This window comes from Ictidomys tridecemlineatus, chromosome 9 (genome assembly GCF_052094955.1).
Source record: "Ictidomys tridecemlineatus isolate mIctTri1 chromosome 9, mIctTri1.hap1, whole genome shotgun sequence".
Lineage (NCBI taxonomy): Eukaryota > Metazoa > Chordata > Mammalia > Rodentia > Sciuridae > Ictidomys > Ictidomys tridecemlineatus.
The window spans coordinates 114208643-114231358 of record NC_135485.1 but is presented as its reverse complement, the minus strand read 5'-3'; the positions used below and the strand labels follow the sequence as shown (position 1 = coordinate 114231358).

The window sequence follows — 22716 nt, the reverse complement described above, 5'->3', positions numbered from 1 at the left end:
ATAATTTCTGAAACTATTTTCCTCCTTTGGCTTCTTGATGGGAAGCTTTGGCATAGTCTGCCATAATACTAATGAAGAAGATAGGTTCCTATGAATTTTCCTTCTTTTTAAATGACTTTATTGAGATATAATTGATACACACAAAATGCTGCACATATTTAATGTATCCAGTTCGATGAGTTTGTGTGACCTTTTAATCAGTATGGAAAAAAATGCTTTAATTTGCTTGAGTTTGATAGCTGTAAAGTGTTTGCCTGACTGTTGAGAACAAAGTACGATGGAATATATTAGTATATTTCCTTCTCCAGTATGTAATATAACTCTTTGGCAGAGCGATCCAAATTTGTAGGGCCTTGGTAACTTCCTGCACTTTTTTCATTTATTGTCTGGGCACTGGTTCCAAAAACTTCTCATTTTGAGGATCCTCAAAATGCATGTATTCTTTCTAAAGTAACAATTGATGACAGAGCCAGACACACTGAATTTATTGAAATGTAAATAATTTTTAATCATGCCTCAGTCAAGGAGGCCAGTCATTATTGCATTTAGTGCACATTGTAAAATAGTGAAGATAATCCCAAACTCCTTCAAGGTAGAAAAAAAAATCCATTATTTTCCTGACCTGATGTCAGGTTGCATGATTCTTTGACTCCATGGAGGTTAGGACAAGGCTGAAGCATTAGCAGAATGTTTTGCATCAGGACAGCTCAAACACTCAGCATTCCAGAGAGGGTGCATATTTAATTTCAATATTGCAGAGCTGTCAAAGTTGCATAAGTACTGTCATAACTCAGAGATGACTCAATGCTTAGAGACTGTATTCTTTCCATCCCAAAATAAACAACAAGAGCAAAACCCAACTATCTCTCCCCAAGATAAAGTATTCTCCTTTCCATTCTCCTTCAATCATTTGGTCAACCATCTACGTAAGATATCATTTTTTACTCCTTACTACATGTCAGCTGCTGTCCCAGGCTCTGAAAACACAGAAGTCAAGAAGATAGACAAAAAAAAAAAAAAAAAAAAAAAAAAAAAAACAGTTCCAATGGGGAGAGGCAAAGCAGATTGTGGAATAAGACCACCAAGGGAAGTTGCCCCAATTTAAGCAACTATTCATACCAACAACAAAAAAAAAAAAGAAAGAAAAGAAATCATTCATAAAAGTTAACATAACCAGATAAGACAAAATGGCAACTTATTTTGGCATAATCATAAGCAAAGAAACAGTCAGAAAGGAAAAACTTAACCACATTAACCTCACCCAACTCCAAGCAACATGAAATGAAGAAAAATGCCTTTGACATGGGAAAGGGAAAGGGAAGAAAGAGTAGGCATTAGACTCAGATCTCAGTACCAAGCTGGCACTGGCAAATCCACACTGCACAGAGCACCATAGATTCTGACTACAGTTAGCATTGGCAGTCAAGGGACTGATTCTACTATTTCTCTCCTGAGTTTGGATGTCATAGCACAGAGAATAATCCCATGCACTGAAGGATAGGGTAGGTAAGTAAACAGAATTTTTGCCTCAAAACTCCTGTCCATGCCCACATAGTGAACTATAACACCAGGAATAAATGAAAAACCTCTGTCTACAGGCCAGTTCCTATAGATGAAGCCTTTGGACTAGCCCTGGGGCCAGATGGAGATTTGCACCACAGTGGGGAGGATTCCTATTTCAGCCAAATCAGCTGAGATTTCTACCAGCTGTGGTATAGGCTTTAGGTATATTGTAAAGGACCTCCAACTATAAACTTCACATATAACTATGCAGATCATGAATTTTGGTGGTCAGAAAATTGACTCCACCATAAGACTGATTCCTTCTCTGAACTTGGGAGAACATTTTGGAGAAATGCACTATCTATTGTATGTAATAGAGAGGAAAATAAATCTAGAACTTTATCTTGGAACTCAGTGTTCAACATGTTAGGAGGAAACCCAACACAGGGAAGAGCTTAATGAATTCAAGCCAGTGCCTGAGAAAAGAGCTTCTAGATTCACCTTGGTGACAGACAGAGACCTGAAGCCCTGGTGGTAGAGATGCGTATTCTGGCCTGTGTCATGTCTGATTGACTAAAGGAGTCTCAGACCACAATATTTATCAACATCTGGAATGTCATGGCAGTGTAGACTTTGGTCCTTCCTTTGTGCTGTGCTGCTCTTAAAGATCGGTGGGATCTGGGCACAACCTAGCATTACAATGACTTCAGTGACCAGGGGATTGCACACTCCATTCCTCTTCCAACTCCTGGATGCACACCATGGAAAGAGTTAGTGTGTGCTTGGAGGAAAAACCAGGAAGTGGGCACAAGTAATTGCTTTTGAGCCTAAAACCAACCTTCTATTGTAAGGTTCAGTGCTGAGTAGAACCTTACAGTATCTGACCACAACCTAGTGACTTTGGATGTGGAAACTGTATCAACAATGGTCACAGTTGGATACTTACTAGGACCAACTTCCCTTTTTACTCACTCTTTCTATCTGGCCTAAACAATGTAATAGTTGCAAATTTGAAACAAACTTGGGTTTTAGGTACTATCTAATTCTGAAACAGTGACAACACATCAATCAAAGTCTTGCAGCAAAACTGAACTTAGGGGACCATGTACTGCTGAAATAACAGAGGTTAGGACAGGTTCAGAGAAAATGATAGACATCCTGCTTAGAATTTCTAGAAAGATAGGTAAAAATAAAGAGAAGTTATGGAGACTAAAATACATACCTAATAAAATGTTCAATGCACACACATCAATATACATCAACAAACATCAGAAATTTCTAGAAATCAGGATATCATCTAAGAAATAAGACACCTAAAACCAACCATAAAGCAATTGGTATATAAAAAATTTAAAATAGCTATTTTAAGGAAATTCAACAAATTCTAAGAAAAGGAAAAGAGACAATCTAGTAATATATCAGAAGAAAAACAGAAATAATTCTAAAACATGAAGCAGAAATTCTGAAGCTGAAAAGTACACTAGGTAAAATGAAAAACATGAAAGAAGGTGTCCATATCAGAATCAATCAAACTGAAGAAAGGCTAAGTAAGCTTGGAAGACAGGTTACTTGAAAATACAATTGGAGGAGAAAATTTCTTTAAAAAAAGGGAAAGAAGAATGAAAAGGAATGAAGAAAGCTCACAGAAACTGTGTGGCAGCACGAAAAGAACAAATATTTGAATTATTGGAGTAAACTTCCCTACAGAAGGATGCAAATATCCAGGTAAAGTAAGGCAAAGGACACCAGATTTTAACTCAACCTTTATGTCTACTCTAAGACATATTATATTTATGCTCTTAAAGGTCAAAGACAAAGAGAATTCTGAAAGCAGCAATAGAAAATATACAAGTAACACAAAAGAGTATTTCAAATTGCCTAACTGCAGTCTTCATACCATTACCTTAGAGGCAAAGAGAGAGTGCTATGAGATAGTCACACTGAAATAAACTGGAAGCTATGGGTGATGTCCCCATATGCTAATGGAAATTCTAAAAACTGAAAAACAAGATAATAATGACTAAGAAGAAAACACAAGAAGGCATAAAACTCATAGCGGTACTAGTAACTATACAAATTCACAATGCTCTAATATTGTAAATGTGGTGCAAAAATATTTTATATGTTTTCTATGAAGACTAAAATCCCAAATAATTAGAATAAATACACATTCACAACAGAACATGGGCCATTCTCCAGGATAGATCATATGGTAGGTCAGAAAAGAAGGACCAATAGATTTTTAAAAAATGGAAATTATATGAAGTGTACCACAATGCAATAAAACCAGATATCAGTCAAGCATAGTGGCACAGGCCTGTAATCCCAGCTACCTGGGAGGCTGAGGCAGGAGGACTGCAAGTTCAACACCAGCCTGGAAAGCTTAGGAAGACCCTGCCTCATGGCCCTGCCTCTAAAACAAAATTTTAAAAAGTTCTGAGATGCAATTCAAAGACAGAGCATTTGTTTAACATGTGTAAGTGCTTGGGTTCAATGCCCAATAACACAAACAAACAACAACAAAAACCTAAAAATAAAAAAAAAGAAAAAGAAAACTTGGAAAGTAAACAATTACATGGAAATACATAATATACTGATGAACAACCAATAGATTATTTTAAAAATTCCTGAGACAAATGAGAGTGGAAACACACCATATCCAAATCTCTGCGATGAAGCAAAAGGGATACCTGTTAGTACCTTTTGTAGGGATCAGTACTCACATCCAAAAAGCAGAAAGACCTCATGTAAATAACCCATTATTAAACCTCATGAAGATAGAAAACCAACAACAAACCCAACCCTAAATTAGTAGAAGGAATGAAATAATATAATCAGAACAAAAATAAAACACAACACAAAAGATCAATGAAATGAAGAGCTGATTTTTCAAAAAGTTAAATAAAACGGAGAAACCATTAAATTAACTAAGAAGAATAAAGGGAGAAAACACTAATAAATAAGATCCCAGATGAATAATGACACATTGAACCTAACTCCTCCAAAATTCAAAGGATAATCAAAGCCTTTTAAGAACAACTATAACCCAACAAGGTTTATAACCTGGAAGAAATGGACAAACTCCTGGACACATACACCTTATCATAACAGAATCATGAGGAAATAAAAAAGCTGAGCAGATGTATAACAATAAGATTTATCAGTAATAAAAAGTCTTCCATCAAAAAAAATCTATTGCTGAATTCTACTAAACATTTAAGGAACTAACATGAACAATTCTCAAATTATTCCAAAAAACTAAAGTAAAGGGAATTCTACAAACTCATTCTATGAGGCAAGTGTTATTGTGATACCACAAAGAGATTTTTTTTTAAAAAAGCAAGAAAGCTATAGGACAATATTTCTTATAAGTACCTTTGGCAAAAACCCTCAATAAAATACTAAAAAACATTAATCTAATTACACATCGAGAAAATTATTTACCTTGATCAAATGAGAATCATCCCAGGAATTTAAAGATGGTCCAACATAGACATATCCTTAAACGTGATATACCACAAAAATAAAGGACAACCACCATAAGGTCATCTTAAAGATGCAGGAAAAAATGGATACAATTCAACATCACTTTATAATAAAAACTCTAAAAAAAAATGAGGTATACTGGGAAATTACCTCAATGTAAAAAAGGCCATTTAAAACAAGCCCATTGCTAACATTCCACTGAACAGGAAAAATCTGAAAATATATTCTCTAAGTAAGGAATGTGACAAAAGTGCCCACTTTCACTACTTTTATTCAACAGAGTAATACAAGTTCCAGCCAGAACAATTCAACAGGAGAAAGAAATCAAGGTTATTCAAATTGGAAAGAAAGGAGCCAACTTTCTCTCTTTGCATACATGATCTTACATAAAGAAAATCCTGAAGTTTCAACCCCCCAAAAATTGGAAATAATGAATAAATTCTGCAAGGTTTCAGGATATAAGACTAGCATACAAAAACCAATTCCATTTCAGTACACCAAGAGCAAATTTTCGGAAACAGAATTCAACAAAGCAATCACCATTTGCAGTAGCTAGAAATAAAAAATACCAAAGAAAAATATTAAAACCAAAGACGTATAAAATCTCTACAATCAAAAGTATAAAATAATGATAAAATAAATTGAATATGATGCTAAAAATTGGAAAACATCCATATTTATAGATTGGAATACTCAATATTTTAAAATTAATACTTAAAATAATCTACAGGTTCAAGGCAATCCCTATTTCAGATACCAATGACATCTTTACAAAACTGAAAAAGAAAAAAAATTCTATAATTCAATGAAACCACAAAAACAATAGCAAACAAAGCAATAAAAAGTAAGAAATCTAACCTGAACACGCAAGTAATCAAAACAACATGATATTGGCATAAAAGCAGACACATACACCAAAGGAACAGGGTAGAGAGCCTAAAAGTAAACCCGCATATACACAAATAAGTGATCTCTGACAATTTCCTATGAACATGCACAGAAGAAAAGACAGTCTCTTCAATAAATGGTGCAGGGAAAATTAGATGTCTATATGTGGATAAAAATAGTTGCTTATCTCTCACATATCCAAAAATGAACTCCAAATAGATGAAAGACCTGAAAACAGTGGGGAAATACTTCATGATATTGAAATGGTAAATAATTTTTTGTTAAAATCCCCAAAACACAGGAACAAACAATCAAAAAAGACAAATTGGATTTTATTAAAGTAAAAAATTTCTATACTGCAAAGAAAATAACACAAAAAAAGATAAAATGAATAGAATAAGAGAAAATATTTTCAAACCTATATTTGACAAGGAATTAATATTCAGATTATGTAAGGCACCCAAACAATTCTGTGGCAAAAAATTCAAACAACCAAATTAATAAATGGGCAAAATTGATAAAAGACATTAATCAAAAGAAGACATGCAATGGTCAACAGGTATATGAAAAAAGCTCAACAGCATTAATCATGAAGGAATACAATCAAAACCACAATGAAAAATCTCCACAATCCATTTAGAATGGCTACTATCAAAAAGTCAAAAAGTACTGGTAAACATATGGAGAAAGGGCATCGTTACACACCAGGGGTGGGAATGTAAATGAGTACATTATAGAAAATGTAAATGAGCCATTATAGAAAACAGTATGAAATTTCTTCAAAAAATAAAAATACTTCTATATATGATGTAGCCGTCCCACTACTGGATACATATTCAAAGGAAATGACATTAGTATGTCAAAGAGATTCCTACACACTTGTGTTCATTGCAGAACTATTTAACAGTCAAGAAATGTAATCAATCTATATGCCCAGCTGATTAACAAAGAAAATGTGGTGCATGCCCGCAATGAAATCCTATTCACCCATAAAAAGTATAAAACCCTGTCACTTGTCCTGACATGGTTGAAACTAGAAGACAACTTATTAAGTGAAATATGACAGGCCCAGAAAGTGCATGATCTCAATCATAGGTAGAATATACAAAAGTTGATTTCATTGAAATTGAACTTAGAATATTAGTTACCAGAGGCAGAGAAGAGTAGGGAAGAAGGATGGGTGGAGAAAGGTTAGTCAATAAGTCCTAAGTCACAGTAAGAAGAGAGAGATGAGATCTGATGTGCCATTGCACACAGAGTATGACAATGTAATCTATATTTCCAAAGAACTGGAAGAAAAGATACTTAATGTTTTCATGATAAATAAATGATAAATACTTGAGTATGACTGATATGCACATTCTGATTTGGATATATATATATACACATACACACACACACACACACATATATATATGTGTATATATGCACATATATATTATTGTGTTTTTTAAATTTTTTTTTAGTTATAGATGGGCACAATGTCTTTAGTTCACTTTATGTGGTGCTGAGGATCAAAACCAGTGCCTCATGCATACTAGGCAAACGCTGAACCTCTGAGCCACAACCCCAGCCCAATGTAATGTGTTTTTATATATCATATCCATATATCATATCCATACATTATAGATATATTATATTTCTGATGTATAATATGTTATAAATGTATTATATTTATATATGTAAATAATTTATTCTTTGATGCTATTTTATATACATATATGTGTGTGTACATGTGTGTGTGTGTGTGTGTGTGTGTGTGTGATCTATCTATTGGCCTGGACAATGCCAATCTAAGTCAAGCACCTGGTTTTCAGCTGCCTAATAGGATTATGGGCTTTTAAATGCACACAAACAATAAACAAACAAATAAAAGAAAAAAATTGTCTATTTTTTCTCTAAGGAATTATATAGACAAATTCTTTTGTGCCCTCCCCCTTTGTATTAGATAGAATTAATTACCATGGCATTCCCTGGAAATCTTCATTTACTCACTTCTGTGTCCATAGACAGTGCTTATTCATTTTTTTGTTTCTTTGTTTGTTTTTTATTTTTTTTGTTTTAATTAGTTATATATGACAGTAGAATGCACTTATATACTTTGATATATAATACATAGATGGAATATAATTTCTCATTTTTCTGAGTATACATATTGTAAAATCACATTGGTCATACAGTCACATACATACATAAAGTAATAATGCCTGTTTCATTCTACTATCTTTCTTATCCCCACACACCCTGCCTTCCCCTCCTTTCACATCCCTCTACCTAATCTAAGTAATGCTATCCTTTTTTTTTGCATTACAATTCTTAATACATATACCACAATTTTTGTATCTCTGTTCATTTTTATTTAATTTGTGCCCACTGAAACAGATTTTTATCTGTGAGACAAAACAATTCTTACTAATTTTATAGCAAATAAATGTGCTGACTAGATATAACATTTTCAAAAAAAAATTTAAAACCATAATAGTCTTTATCAATTGAAAATAAAGATTAACTGTGTCCTTTTTCTAAGTAACAATTATAATAAAATTGCAAATACTTGATACATTCAACTGCTGAAAAAACATGATTGTTATTCCTATCCTGTTAGCTTGGAAAATTCAACTCTTATTTAGTCTTGCTTTTTATTTAATTTTGTAAAATGTATTTACATATAGTAGTCATTGAGCAAATGGCATTTTAAGTCAAATATGTATAACATAATCTAAATCCTGTGAACAAGCAGTTCTTTTTATTATTTTAATAAAGAGGTGGCATGTATGCACATTAGGAAAACATTTCATTCTAATATGCATTTCTAATGTGAATCAGCTTATTAAAATGACAGAATCTTGAGAAAAACTTAAATGAATATACTTGATGCAGCTGCTTATTTAAACTTAGAATCACAAGGGAATGGCTTTGCTTACTACCATTATTTCATATTTTCAAACGTGGAAAAGCCAGAGAAACAGATTTTCCAAGTTGTTGGCATCATTTTACTTTAAATTCTGTACATACACTGTTAACAAAGTCAAAATTGCCATTCTACCCAGTAAAGTCTACAGAATATCTGATTTTCTTACTTGTAGAACTAAATATACTGTAATCCTCCCTGCTCTGTGGTTTTGTTTTCCATGACTTCATTACTCACTGTGGTCTAGAAATATTAAATTGAAAACTCTAAAATTAAACAGTTTGTTATCTGAGTAGAATAATGAAACTTCTCACCATAAGGGTCACTGAACCAGGGGCATGCATCATCCCTTTACCCTGCATATTCAAGTTGTAGAATCACCTTCCCATTAGTTACTTGGTTATCATATGGGCTGTTGTGATATTGCAGTGTTTGTGTTCAAGTAACAATAACGACCTAAACTACAAAAATAATGATGCTGGAAATTTTAGTTACTTCACACTGTAAAAATGGTTCTATTATATTATTATTTATTACTGAGCTGGCTCCTCAGCCACCAAATGGTTCAGCCAGCCAACTGCAGAGAAGCTCCCAGCAGAGAAGCAGCAGAGTGGTAGCTGGCTTGGCTGAAGCACAGGCAGCAAGCACCACACCTAGCTGTGGTGCAAAGCCTGACAGGGCAACCTGGGCCAGAGGCTTAGCAGGATAGCATCAAGGTGAGCTGGGTAAGACAACCTGTCACCCTGTGGCAACTGGGCCTATGCACAGTGTGGATGTTCACTGCAGAAGTGCACTCCAAGCAGCACAGCAGCACCAAACACCCCACTGAGCATGCACATTTCAATGACTTCAACTTCCAGAAGCAGGGGGGAAATGGAAGTAAGGCAAACCTGAGTGGGATTCAGGTCTAACCAATAGCATTATTAAATACCCTATTTTAGCATAAATTTGGACCAATAGCAGGGCCTAAGTGTTACATATACACACTCGGAATGAGAAAACCTACTCTGGGGTCCTCTCTTGCATTACAAGAATTCCTGGTTTTATTCTTCCATAATCCTTCTATGGATTTCATTCTTTAAATTTACAAGACAAGAACCCATTAAAAAAAAAAAAAAGAAATTGATGGTGAGTTTCTGGGGTTTGATTTAAAACTGAAGGGCATTGCCCTCCAATAAGAATTGCAATACTTTTCCCCTGCAGAGGTTTGCAAACTTATGCAAACCCTATCCACCAGCCAAAGCAGAGAAACTCCAGTCTTACCTGCCAGCAGAAGCTGGGAATTGAGTTTCATCTCAAACCTTCAATTTCATTCCCATTAAATTCTTACTATAACTAACAGATACTGAAATTTATCATAAATGTGCATATGTAGACAAATGTAATATCTGCAGTGTTCAGCATTATCTGTTGCTTCAGGCATCCTTTGGGAGTCTTAGGACATATTACCTGCAGATAAGGGAGAACTACTGTATGAACTGAGAAATAATTGTCCATTCTCTTTCAGGAGGCAATTTGTGTGAGGAGTGGTGAATAAATCATTGCTTTGAACTACCCAGAGACACCTCCTTTGTTAGTTTTTAGGTGCAAAGGCACCCTAGAAGTCTGCCTGGTTGTCTGGTGACACCCTGTTTAAAGGTAAATCCCATGATTTCCATGGAGTTTATCAGTTCATCACTTAAGGTTCAGGCACCACCTGCCCAGGCCAGGAAGAATTCTGGGAGCAACCTGATGACTGTAATTGGGCTATTGAAATTTTTGACCTCATTTTTTTTTTTTTTTTTTTTTTTTTTTTTTGTGGCTGGTGGAGGAGCAGGTACTGAGGATTTAACTCAGAGGTACTAGACCACAAAGCTACACTACTATTTTTTATTTTATTCAGAGACAGAGTCTCATTCAGTTGTTTATGTTTAGCCCCTCACTTTTGCTGAGACTGGTTTTCTCACAACAAACTTTCTCACAATGAATTCCTTTGATGTAAAAACCCTATAAAATAACCAGTAGAGCCTGCTTATTTTCAGTCCTCCACTATAGTAGGTCGGCTGAACCAAGTCCCTCTTTCTGTGTGTGTCTCTTTTTCAATCCCCTCATCGGCCTGGTTTGGAAAAACTGAGTAAAGGTTATGCTGGAAGCAACAAATTTATACGAATCTTCTTTTTCTTATTTTCTTGGTTTACCTCCGTAGCTTTACGAAGTCCAAGTCTCCCTGTATTGCTTTGCATTATTTCCCAATTCAACCTAATCCCCATTTGACCCAGTCATGACTAGTCCCAAATGAAACCCATAATTTTCACTCTGGAAATACCACTCTCTCTGATTAAAAAAATATTTTGCTTTTAGTTTCTTACAAAAATATGTTCATCATCTATTGGCTTTAACAAATCTGGCAATTATTTAATAAAGCCTTTTTCCCAGTAATTTCAATTATTTAATTGGAGTCTGATTTTTCTTCCATATCCTTTTGACCTTAATAAAGAAGATGGTAGATAATTGAAGAGTTCCCTCTGAAGATTTTGGGATTATTTCCTTTTATAAACTCATCTTCTCCAGACAGATAAATGGAAATATAGATAAATGATTTATAGATAGATAAGATAGAGCAAGCAAGCTCATCCTTTTGAATCTCAGCTATTCGGCTACATAATTCTTTCCTATTCCTTCTCCACAATTCACTAGTGGCTTCAGAATGTTTCTATGCAACCCTACTCTTTCAATGTCCTTAGTGACTTCACTATCCATTTGAAAAAGCCACTCAGAAGAACTCTGGCGCATTCATGACTCTTTTTTGTCATGAATCTTTCTTCTTTCCAATGACCATTTTCTGCATGCTAGCCTGAAAGGAGGAAGCATGTATACATCTTAGGTCATTTCATCCTGAAATCTCCATTTCAAGCATCACACATCCAGGTCTGTTTTAGGAATAATACATGTTCTTATAATCTAAAATGTCTGTGGTATATGGCAAAGATCCTGACCATAAAAGACATATATCCAATACTTAAGGGGGAATAATAGGATACCTCAGTTAAGTTTATGACCAGGAATTAAAAAAACAAACAAACAAACAAACAAAAACCTTTACATGTTTGTTGTGACCTTTGTACCGGAATATTATTCGCTGAGACATACTTTCAAAAGTTAAGTCAATTTGGAGCATAGTGTGGCAAGGACAATTATCCCAGAAGCAAGCATTATTGAAGTTAAAATTTTAATTTTTATAAAATATTTAAAGAGAGTTCTACAATTTTAGTGTTGAAGGAGACAATTTAGAAGAAGGAAGAGAGAGATCCAGTTTACAGAGATGAGACAGGCAGGGTTTCTACTGGTGGTAAAACTGCCTATACATGTGGTCCCTGACGGGAGAGTGTGATGGATTCTAGTTTTAGATGTTGTTAGTGATATACTTGGTAATTTGTTTTTAGTTTTCATGCAAATTAGATATTGACAAGAGTAAAATATGATGTATTTGGCTGTACAAATTTAGAAGGAAGAGGAAAAATACAAACAAGTTTTGCAAGGTAAGGAATTTCTAGTACCAGGAAAAGTCCAGTACTGCAGTGAGAGATATACTTGAAAACTACATCTAGGGGATAGAAAATGTGAGGTTCAGCCTAGACAGAGCAAAAGGAAAGAAAGATTGCAGAAAATATTTAATCTAAAATGGATTTCAATTAGCAATTTATGGTGAAAACCCATCCTCTATCTCCCTCACATGTCTCGTCCATGTTGCATTTTGCAAGTAGGTAAGTATTTTAAAGCTAAAAATCAAGTACAAATGGAACAATTGAAATCTATTGAGCCAATACATTTCTAAAATATTTAAATTGTAAAATATATTTGATTAAAATATTTAGCTTCTTCATGATAAATTTGGGTTGCATTGTTTAAAACAATGCTTTTACTGTTTCCTAAAACTTAGCATAATTGATAAGAAAAAATGCTAGCTATATGAGATAAAGCACCTACAATGAGATGAACAGAGTAAACAACATGTTATTTCTCATTTTTCTAATTTCTTGTAATAACCAAAACTATTTATCTTCCTTTGCAAGTCATTTTTTTTATTTCTAAAATTGGTAATGAAACTTTTTACATGTTCAAAACTGTGTATTTATATTTATGAGTTTTAATGGCTTCTAACAGTTTTTGAATATTTGCTTTCACCCATCATTCAAATGTAAGCATTAAAAAATATATATATGAAGGTTGAGCATGATGGAAATATGTTGGTCAATGATTCATCCACTAGCCTAAGCATATGTCCTCTTTAATCTCCATTATTATTCCATTGCATCCTTTTGAATCTTAGATTTGTAAGTATTGTTATAGCTAACAAGTACATAATGCCTTGTGGATGTTAGCCATGTTTTCAAGAAAATTTCTAATTGCATTCCATTGTGATCTGATAGACTGAAGAGTAGTATCTTTACTTTCTTATATTTGTTAAGAGTTGCATAATATATGGTCTATTTTTGAGAAGGATCCATGTGATGCTGAGAAGAAACTATGAATGCTTGTTGAAGGATGAAATATCTTATATATGTCAGTTAAGTCTAAGTTATTGATTGTATTATTGAGTTCTGTAGTTTCTTTGTTAATCTTTTGTTTGGAAGATCTATCCAGTGGTGAAAGAGGTGTGTAAAAGTCACCCAGAATTATTGTGTTGTGGTCTATTTGACTCTTGAACTTGAGAAGAGTTTGTTTTATGAACATAGATACCCCATTGTTTGGGACATATATTTTTATAATTGTTATGTCTTATTGTTGTATTCTTGTCTTGATCAGTATAAAATGTCCTCCTTTGTCCCTTTTGATTAACTTTAGCTTAAAGTTAACTTTATTTGGTAGGAGGATGAAAACTCCTGCTTGCTTCCACAGTATGATTTTTCCCAACCTTTCACCTTCAGTCTTGACTGTTTTTTCCTATGAGATGAGTCTCCTGGAGGCAACATATTGTTGAATCTTTTTTTTTTTTTTTGACCCACTCTGCTAGACTATGTCTTTTGATTGGTGAGTTTAGGCCATTAACATTATTAACATTCAGGGTTATTACATGATTTGTATTCCCAGGCATTTTTGTTTATCTTTGGTATTTAACGTGACAAGGTTTCTCCTCTGATTAGATTTTCCTTTAGTGTAATACTTCCCTCTGTTGATTTTCATTGTTGTTTTTCATTTCCTTTTCATAGAATATTTTGCCAAGGATGTTTTGTAGTGCAGGTTTTCTAGCTACAAATTCCTTTAACTTTTGTTTTTATTTCATCATCATACCTAAAGTGTAATTTTGCTGCATATAAGATTCTTGGTTGGCATCCATTTTCTTTCAGAGCTTGATATATGTTGTCCCAGGATCTACTAGCTTTCAGGGTCTGGGTTGAAACATCTGCACATAACCCAATTGTTTCTCCCTATATGTAATCTGATTTCTTTCTCTCATGGCTTTTAATATTCTCTCCTTATTCTGTATGTTAGGCATTTTCATTATAATGTGCCTTGGTATGGATTTGTTGTGATTTTGTACATTTGGTGTCCTGTTAGCCCCTTGGTATTGGTTTTCCAATTTATTATTCATGTATAGAAAATTTTCTAGTATTATTTTATTGAATAGATTGTTCCTTCCTTTGGTTTGTAACTCTATACCTTCCTCTATCCCAATTATTTTTAAATTTGGTCTTTTTATGCTATCCCATGTTTCTTGAATTTCTTGAATTTCTGCTCCTGGTTTCTTATCATTTTCACTGTGTGGTCTACATTCTTTTCAAGATTATATATTTTGTCTTCATTGTCTGAGGTCTTGTCTTTCAAGTAGTGTAATCTGTTGGTGATGCTTTCTATTGGCTTTTAATTTGCTTTCTTGTTTCTTTCATTTCAAGGATTTATGTTTGGTTTTTATTTAGAATCTCTATATCCCTATTGAAATAATATATTGCTTCCTGTATTTGCTTATGTAGCTCTTTTTCAAAATGATCTTTTGCTACATTTTTTTGCTCTCGTATATCATCCTTTAATTCACAGAACATTTTAATTATGTACAATCTGAACTCTCTTTATGTCATTTCATCTTCTGTGCTGGCTATGGATTCTAATAATGTGGTATCTTGATTCATTTGGGGCACTTTCTTCATTTGTCTTTTTATGTTGTTCGGATGTCTTCCTTTCTAGCTCTGTGGATCCAAGACATTACCGTTTTTACCCTACAGGTTTATAGTCCCCTGTAGAATTCAAATACTTTACCTGGCTATCTGGGTTCCAAACTGGTAGTTGCCCAGACTAAAGGTGGTAATGGAGGTAATCCAAGATGGAGGCAGGTGCTTTCAGCAATGGAGTGTCGGGTTAGGTTGGGGAGCCAGGTGATGGCTTTGTGTAATACATTCAGATATGAGCTCTGTGGCATTCAGTGTTGTGGCTGTCAGCTTTCTTCAGAGCCTGTGATGTCCCCAGGTGCATCCAGGCTACCTCAAGTAGGAGACTACGGCAGTAGCTGCTGAGGCCCAAGATGGAGGCAACTGAGGGAGCCCCACATTAGTAGATGGGGGTCCACAGGGAGTGGAGACTTGAGTTACTGTGTGTGGGTAGCAACTGAGTGTCCTTCACTGGGGGTGCATCTGGAGATTCTGTGCCATTTCTTATGCTGGTGGTCCTGCTGAGGTACTGGGGAGATCTGTGGGGATGAGTAGTGAGTTGGGAGTCCTTTTCTAACACTGAGACCCAAAACCCTGTGCAGCATGGTGGCTGTGATTCCTATTCCCACTAGTTGAACCCAGGTTATTGAGTGACACAGAATTCTGCCTCCCTCTGGCCTGCCATCTTGGATCCCCTTCCTACTTTATTTTATGGGTCCTCCATCATTTCCCTAGCACCAAACCAAAGTCCAAAAAGAAAGTTACAGATAAATATTTTTATGTGAAAATACATGGAAGAATCTTCAACAAGTTATTAGAAAATCAATCAAAAATATGTAAAAATAATTACACACTTTAAGAAATTGGTATTTCATCCAGATTATAAAGCTGGATGAGCATTCAAGAGTGAAACAATGTAATTCATCATATCAACAGTCTCAGGAAGAAAAATTTCATATAAGTGGATATATCAAAAACATTTGAAAACATTCAGCATTTATTTGTGATAGAAATTCTAAATAAACTACAAATACAAGAGAACTGTCCTACCTTGATGGAGAATAGCTATGACTATAAAATAATCTACAGGTAACATCATAAATAATACAGTAATAAACTCAAAGCTTTTGGTATGAAATCAGGTGTATGGCAAAGATGTTCCTTCTCACCAGTTCTTGTCAACACTGTACTGAATTTCCAGTTAATGCATTAAGATAAAATAAGAAAATTAAAGGTACACAGATTGGGAAGAAAAAAGTAAAATTTTCTTTGTTCAAATATCAGAAAATCTTAAAGAATTAACAAAAATTCCATAACTAATAAGTAATTATAGTAAATGTATAATAAACAAAAGTTTATTGCTTTCATAGATACCAGAGGTTTTAATAAGCAAAATTGAGATTGAAAAAAAATCCAATTTAAATTATCACTTCTTTTTAAAATGAAATACCTAGCTGCAAATCTATTAAAATGTGCATAAAATATATGTATGAAGAAAGCCAAAGAAAGCTAATGTATGAAATCAAAGAAGAATCAATGAAAGAGAACTATTTAATTTTTGTAGGAAGGAATTCAATGTTGTCGAGATGTCAGTTCTTCTCAACTTGATCTATACAGTAAATGTAATCCCAATTAAAATTCTAGCCAGTAATTTTGTGGATATCAAAAAACTAACTCTGCAGTTCAAATGAAGAGACAAAAAACCCAGAAGAGACAATAAGATATTGAAGGAGAAGAACCAAGTTGGATTAAACCCAACTTCAAGACATATTATACAGCTATAGTAACGAAGACAATGTAGTACTGGTGAAAAAAATAGGTCAATAGATCAATAAACAGAATAGAAAGCCTAGAAATAAACTGTCCTAAATATATTTGACTGATCTTTGAAAAGACACATAGACAATAGCCATAGCATGGGACAAATTAATCTGTTCAACAAATGATGCTGGCAAACTGGACATCTACATGATTTTTAAAAAGAACAAAATAGGGCTGGGGATGTGGCTCAAGCAGTAGTGCGCTCTCCTGGCATGCGTGTGGCCCGGGTTCTATCCTCAGCACCACATACAAACAAAGATGTTGTGTCTGCCGAAAACTAAAAAATAAATATTAAAAAATATTCTCTCTCTCTCTCTTTAAAAAAAAAGAACAAAAGAATGAAAAAAATGAAAGAAAGAAGGAAAAGAAAATAGACATAGACTTTGGATTCTTCAGAAAAGTGACTCAGAATGGAACATTGTTATGGTTTCCGTGTGAGGTGTCGCCCAAAATTCACTTGTGGACAACACAAGAAGGTTCAGAGGAGAAATGATTGGATTCTGAGATTCTTAACCCAATCAGTGAATTAATCCCATGATAGGCATTAACTGAGTGGTAGCTGAAGTGGTAGGGAATGGCAGGAGTAGGTGGGAATTAAGGCATGGTTTTGGTATAAATATTTGTATTTGGCAAGTGGAGACTCACTCTTTTTTCTGATTACTGTGTGAGTTGCTTCCCTCTGCCACATTTTCTGCCATGATATTCTGCCTCATCTCAAAGCCCAAGGAATGAAGCAGCATTCTATAGACTAAGACCTCTGAAACTTTGAACATTCAAATAAACTTTTCCTCCTCTACAATTGTTATGGTCAGTTTCTTTATTCACAACAGTGAAAAAAAAACTGACTAAAACATTCATAAATCTAAATGTGGAAAGCAAAATTATGAAAACTCTAGAATACAACATATGAGAAGTCCTACATGACATTGGGTATGGTGAAGACTTTTTAATATACAATATCAAAATCACAATTTATGAACTTTATTAACATTAAAAAGTTCTGCTCTGCAAAACTTAATATCAAGAGAATGAGAAGACAAGTCATAGATTCTGAGACAATATGAAAAAAAAAATCTGATAGAACACTGCATTTAAAGAACTCTTAAAAAGGTCAACAATTGGGGGAAAAACATTTAGTTAATATGTATGACCCAAAACCTACATACCTCCCTAAAGAAAAGATATAGATGTTGCAAATAACCATATAAATATATACTACATACCATATGTCATCAGAGAAATTCAAGTTAAAACTACTATGAGATACCATTAAACATCTATTACAATCATCAAAATTCACAACTGACCAAACCAGGCAGTAATATGGAACAAGAGAAACTCTCATCCACTACTGATACAAAAACAAAATGATATGGCTATTTCAGAAGACAGTGTGGTGGTTTTTTAATCAAACTTAACACACTCTTACCATACTCTGTATCAATCATGCTACTTGATATTTTCCCAAATTAGTTGAAAGCACATATCCACACAAAAGGCTGCACATGCCTACTGATATCAGCCATTTTAGTAATTATCAATACTTTAAAACCAAGATATCCTTTTGCAGTAAAACATGTTGTATGCAAAAGGAATTCAGTAAATATAATCTTCCTAGCATATGGCTTTCATGGATTTCTTGTCTATGTATCACATAAATGTGATTTGGAAAGCATTTTGCTTCCACATCATAACTTTCACATGAACTGAACTCTTTTCAAACACAAAATAAGTCAAAATTAAAGGTAGCTAAGAAAACATACCCAAGCTATTTTTAATTTAATTAAATAATAACTTCTTATGGCTATAAAACATGTTTTAGAATAGATTCATTCTTGAGAAATAAATCATGAAGTATGTGAACACGATATATAAATTAAAATATCTTCTAATTTTACCTTACTTACAGTACTCAATTCCTTGAAACTTGCTATCTGGGACTTAATAAGTATTGAGTAAATGCAGAATACATTAAGAAAATGAGAAAAGTGATATAGTTTTGACTGGTGGATGACAAGAAAATCAATTTGCTCACAAGGTAACTTTGACATAAAGTTTTTAAATTGTTATACTATACCAAAGTTTAGAAACACTTGTTTAATAAGTTTTATATTCTACAATATCAAGTTTTTAAAATATACCATATAATTAGCCATAAAAGATGGCATAATGTTATGGAAATTGCCTGTCTAACTTTATCCCTGAAACCCATGTCCACAGTAAATACCATGTGCAAAATACACTTCAAAATATGATATAGGAATCAGCAAGTAGTTAGCAAAATCCATTGGTTCTATTGTAATTTTTCTATCTCCCAAACTGGTTTCTCCTCTCTATTACTCCCTAGGACCTGTCTATATTTTTGGAGAAATCTTGTTTACTATATATCACACTTCCACTGCTCAACACAGCTAATTTGGATTATAAAATTGTGGTTTGTTTCCTTCAAACAAGCCTTCAGATATCACTGATATGTATAAACTGTGTTTTGCTGAGATGGTTCAAAAGAATGACCTTTTGAACATGGCACAATGGCACCCGCATCTAATCCCAGTGACTCAAGAGGTTAAGGCAGGAGGCTTGTGAGTTCAAAGCCAGCCTCAGCAAATTGGTGAGACCCTGTCTTTAAATTAAAAAAAAAAAATGGCTGAGGATATGGCTCAGGGGCTAAGTACCCCTGGGTTCAATCCCTGGTAGAAAAAATAAGTAAAAAGAAATTCTGTTTTTAAATTCTTCTCTTTAATAATTTTTAATATGCATCATCTGTATGACAAATTTTTTAAGAAGTGAAATTTCATAAAATGGACAGTATTATTTTAGTTTTTTTTTTCTGTGTGTGTGTGTGTGCGCACGCGTGTGTGGTCTGATGATTGAACCCATGGCCTTAGTACATGCAAGTCAAGCACTCTTCTACTGAGCTATATCCCCAGTCCAAATTGGTTTTAATATCAAAACTAGATTGGATGTTATAACTGATCCTTGATTAGTAAAACACACTGAGTTGTCTTAGTATTCAATACTACCTTATATCATCTATTTATGCTGTGTTAGACATATGTTTACTTGTTGTTTAACTAATGCATAAATCAGCTTTTATTGATTCATAGAAATTAAACATTACATAGGTTCCAGAATATATCAGCAGTGATCTTATGAAATCTATTATAAAAATTGTAATTGTTTTCAATATTTAAGGTATAACAATTCATCAAAAGTAGCTACCTTTCTTAACTATAAAATATCACATAAATGTTAATTAAAAATAATATTTACGAGAAAGTAATATTGCTTTTAAATTTATATTCCCACGCTTTGATAAATTGATTAAATATATATTTATTATAAATTCCATCAACTATAAATATTTTGTGTGTGTCGCATTCAAGTAAGGTTTTTTAATTTAATCATGAGTCATACCTGAGTTAGTTCATTAATATCTACAAGTCCGTTACTGTCTGCATCAAAATATTTAAACATTTGATCCACCAACAGCTTCTTCCGAGATATGTCATCGCCGTTAGGATTTTCATTTTCTTGGGTAATATATTTTTGATTTTGTAAATCTAAAAGCATGCTTTTCATTGTGCTGTATTCGGTGCTCTTGCAGTTATCTCCTGTAACAAAAGAACTAAGTTACTTAAAAAGCAATATTATTGAAAAGAAATAATTTACTTTGTTAATATTTAGAAACTGATTAATACAGATAATGTATGAAGTACCTAATATTTGCTTTTCAGTTTTGCATAATTTACAACATAGACAAATAAAAAGGAATGACTGTTTCCATGGTAGGACAGAAAACTTTGATTTCTGTTAGACCTAATAATAACATGCTTACTGAGGTTTCTCATTAATTGTTTGAAGGACATAGAAAAAAAAAACATGATAATTCCAACTGGCTCTACATTTTAAATCCATTTTCTCAGTTTTAATCCTCATCATACATCTCTATATGGATCATTTTACAGATACAGAAATGAAGGTTAGGCTATATTTGATATTGCACTTAAACTCATTTATATATGACTTCAGATTATTATTATACTATCATATTATTTTTCTTCCAAAATTTTATGTATTGCTTTTCATTTCTGTTCTTTTCGAGTATATGGTGCATAACATTCTATATATTTTCATGTCAAATGAAGTTTTATGACCTTGAAAATCTTATTTCTCAACTGAAATATAAGCTATTGAAGTAACAGCACATTACAGATTTTCAGTATCTCCTGTGTAAAACCATCACAATACTGGTAGCATCATGGTTAATGAAAATAATTGTTTGGCTTAAAGTCTCTCAAAAGATAAAACAAAACAATGGAAAAGCACAAATAAAACTGCTACAAATGTTCTAGCATCATCAGATAATTATTTTATAAAGGATTTTACTTATAATGGCCTCTAACAATGGTCTTTATAAATAGTATATGGAAATCATAGTGCTGTTAGTAAGTATGATGTAAATTATATTATATAAAATATGGGACATAATATAATTTGCAAATGAAACAGGTATTATATTAGCTTAGAATTTTGAGCAACATACTCTTAGGAGAAAAAAAACTAGCTTTATAATTATGGTTGATTTTGACAATTAGGGTTTGACAGCATCTACAATTTTAAAGAAGATTTCTAAAGATGCTTAAATATATGTCAGAGAAGCCTGGGGTTGAAAAACAGTATTCAAAGTTTCATTCTCTTTCAAGACAAGATGGAAAACAATCTATTCTAGAGAAATGAGAGACTATCTTCTTTTTCAGACAGTGAAATGACTACTGTTGTTCAGCAATTTTAGTGTTTAGCAATCCTGTCAAGAAGTTCCTTTTTACAACAAAGTGTAAACTTGGTGCTAAAGATTAAGTCAATTTTACATTATTTTGTTCTCACTGCAGAATAATAATAAGAATATGTTTTCATAATAGCAAAGAACTCACTGACAAAAGAGAGAAGTAATCAAATCCGGAGTCATAGCTAGCAATTTTGGTGTCTGGGGAAGGATCACAAATAGAGTCTTAAAATAAATGTATTTGTGCTTATAAATGTACACACAAATGCATCAGGAAGGAGAGGGCTATATGGTGAAAGAAAGGGGGAAAGAATAGTAGACCATTCCAAAAGTCCTGTCTTGGATTTCTGTATGTAACTCTGGATCTATATCTCCTTGATTTCTCTTGCATTTCAGAGGGCAGAGGATGGTGGGATGAGGGGACTGGCTTGGGGCTACAGGAATTGGGGACACCAGAATATCTGTGGGAAGCAGATGTGAAACAGGATTTAAGCATTGAAGACATTTTAACTAATATTTAAGGTTGAAAGAGGGACTAGAATTTGGGTTGTTATATTATAATTTTGATGCAATCAAATGAATGGGATCATCATATTCACACTAATGTTTCTATTCTCCAAATTGTTGTGAATTTCTTTTAAATTCCAGGCATTGGGGTGGTACCTAGAAATCCAAAGGAAATAATAATACAAGCTAGTGTTTACAACATTTATAGTCCATGGAAATATACAATAAACATTTATAAAATTATGCAAACCTTTGTAAAATACGTAAATTTAATATAAATTGCTACAAATTCCTTTTAATACTAAATAGGTGTATCTGTTATTAATAATAGGTCACATGTAATGAGGACTTTCTATGCACCAGAACTTTTATATATATATTAATTAAGTTTATATATAATAAGTGCACATACCTTTTATAGATGAAGAACAAAGACACAGAGTAATATATTCAAGGTTACAGAGTTGGAATGGGTCAGAATGATTAATTTTTAACATCACAAGGATTTATTCACAGGATTATGTATAAGCAGATAAAATGAAGATGAAATGAAATGAAGAGGATCAAAGCAACTTTTACTCCAGGGCATCGATCTAGGGGTATGAATCTCAGGGCAGAATGATTTTTAAGCCCAAATCATCTTTTCTACCCTCTAACTTTATTTACTCTGATCCCAAGAACTGAGTTTGACA

General features: G+C 33.4%; 1 protein-coding gene across 4 annotated transcripts in view; it reads right to left on the bottom strand.

Moving 5' to 3' along the window:
• Nucleotides 1-22716, bottom strand: part of Fstl5 (follistatin like 5) — a 757510-nt gene that overhangs the window by 354089 nt on the left and 380705 nt on the right. For all 4 annotated transcript variants that reach the window (XM_040293119.2, XM_040293117.2, XM_040293120.2 and 1 more), the window contains exon 5: nucleotides 20149-20345. In XM_040293119.2, coding sequence (XP_040149053.1) covers nucleotides 20149-20345 — 197 coding nt within the window. The remainder of the gene's footprint in view (nucleotides 1-20148; nucleotides 20346-22716) is intronic.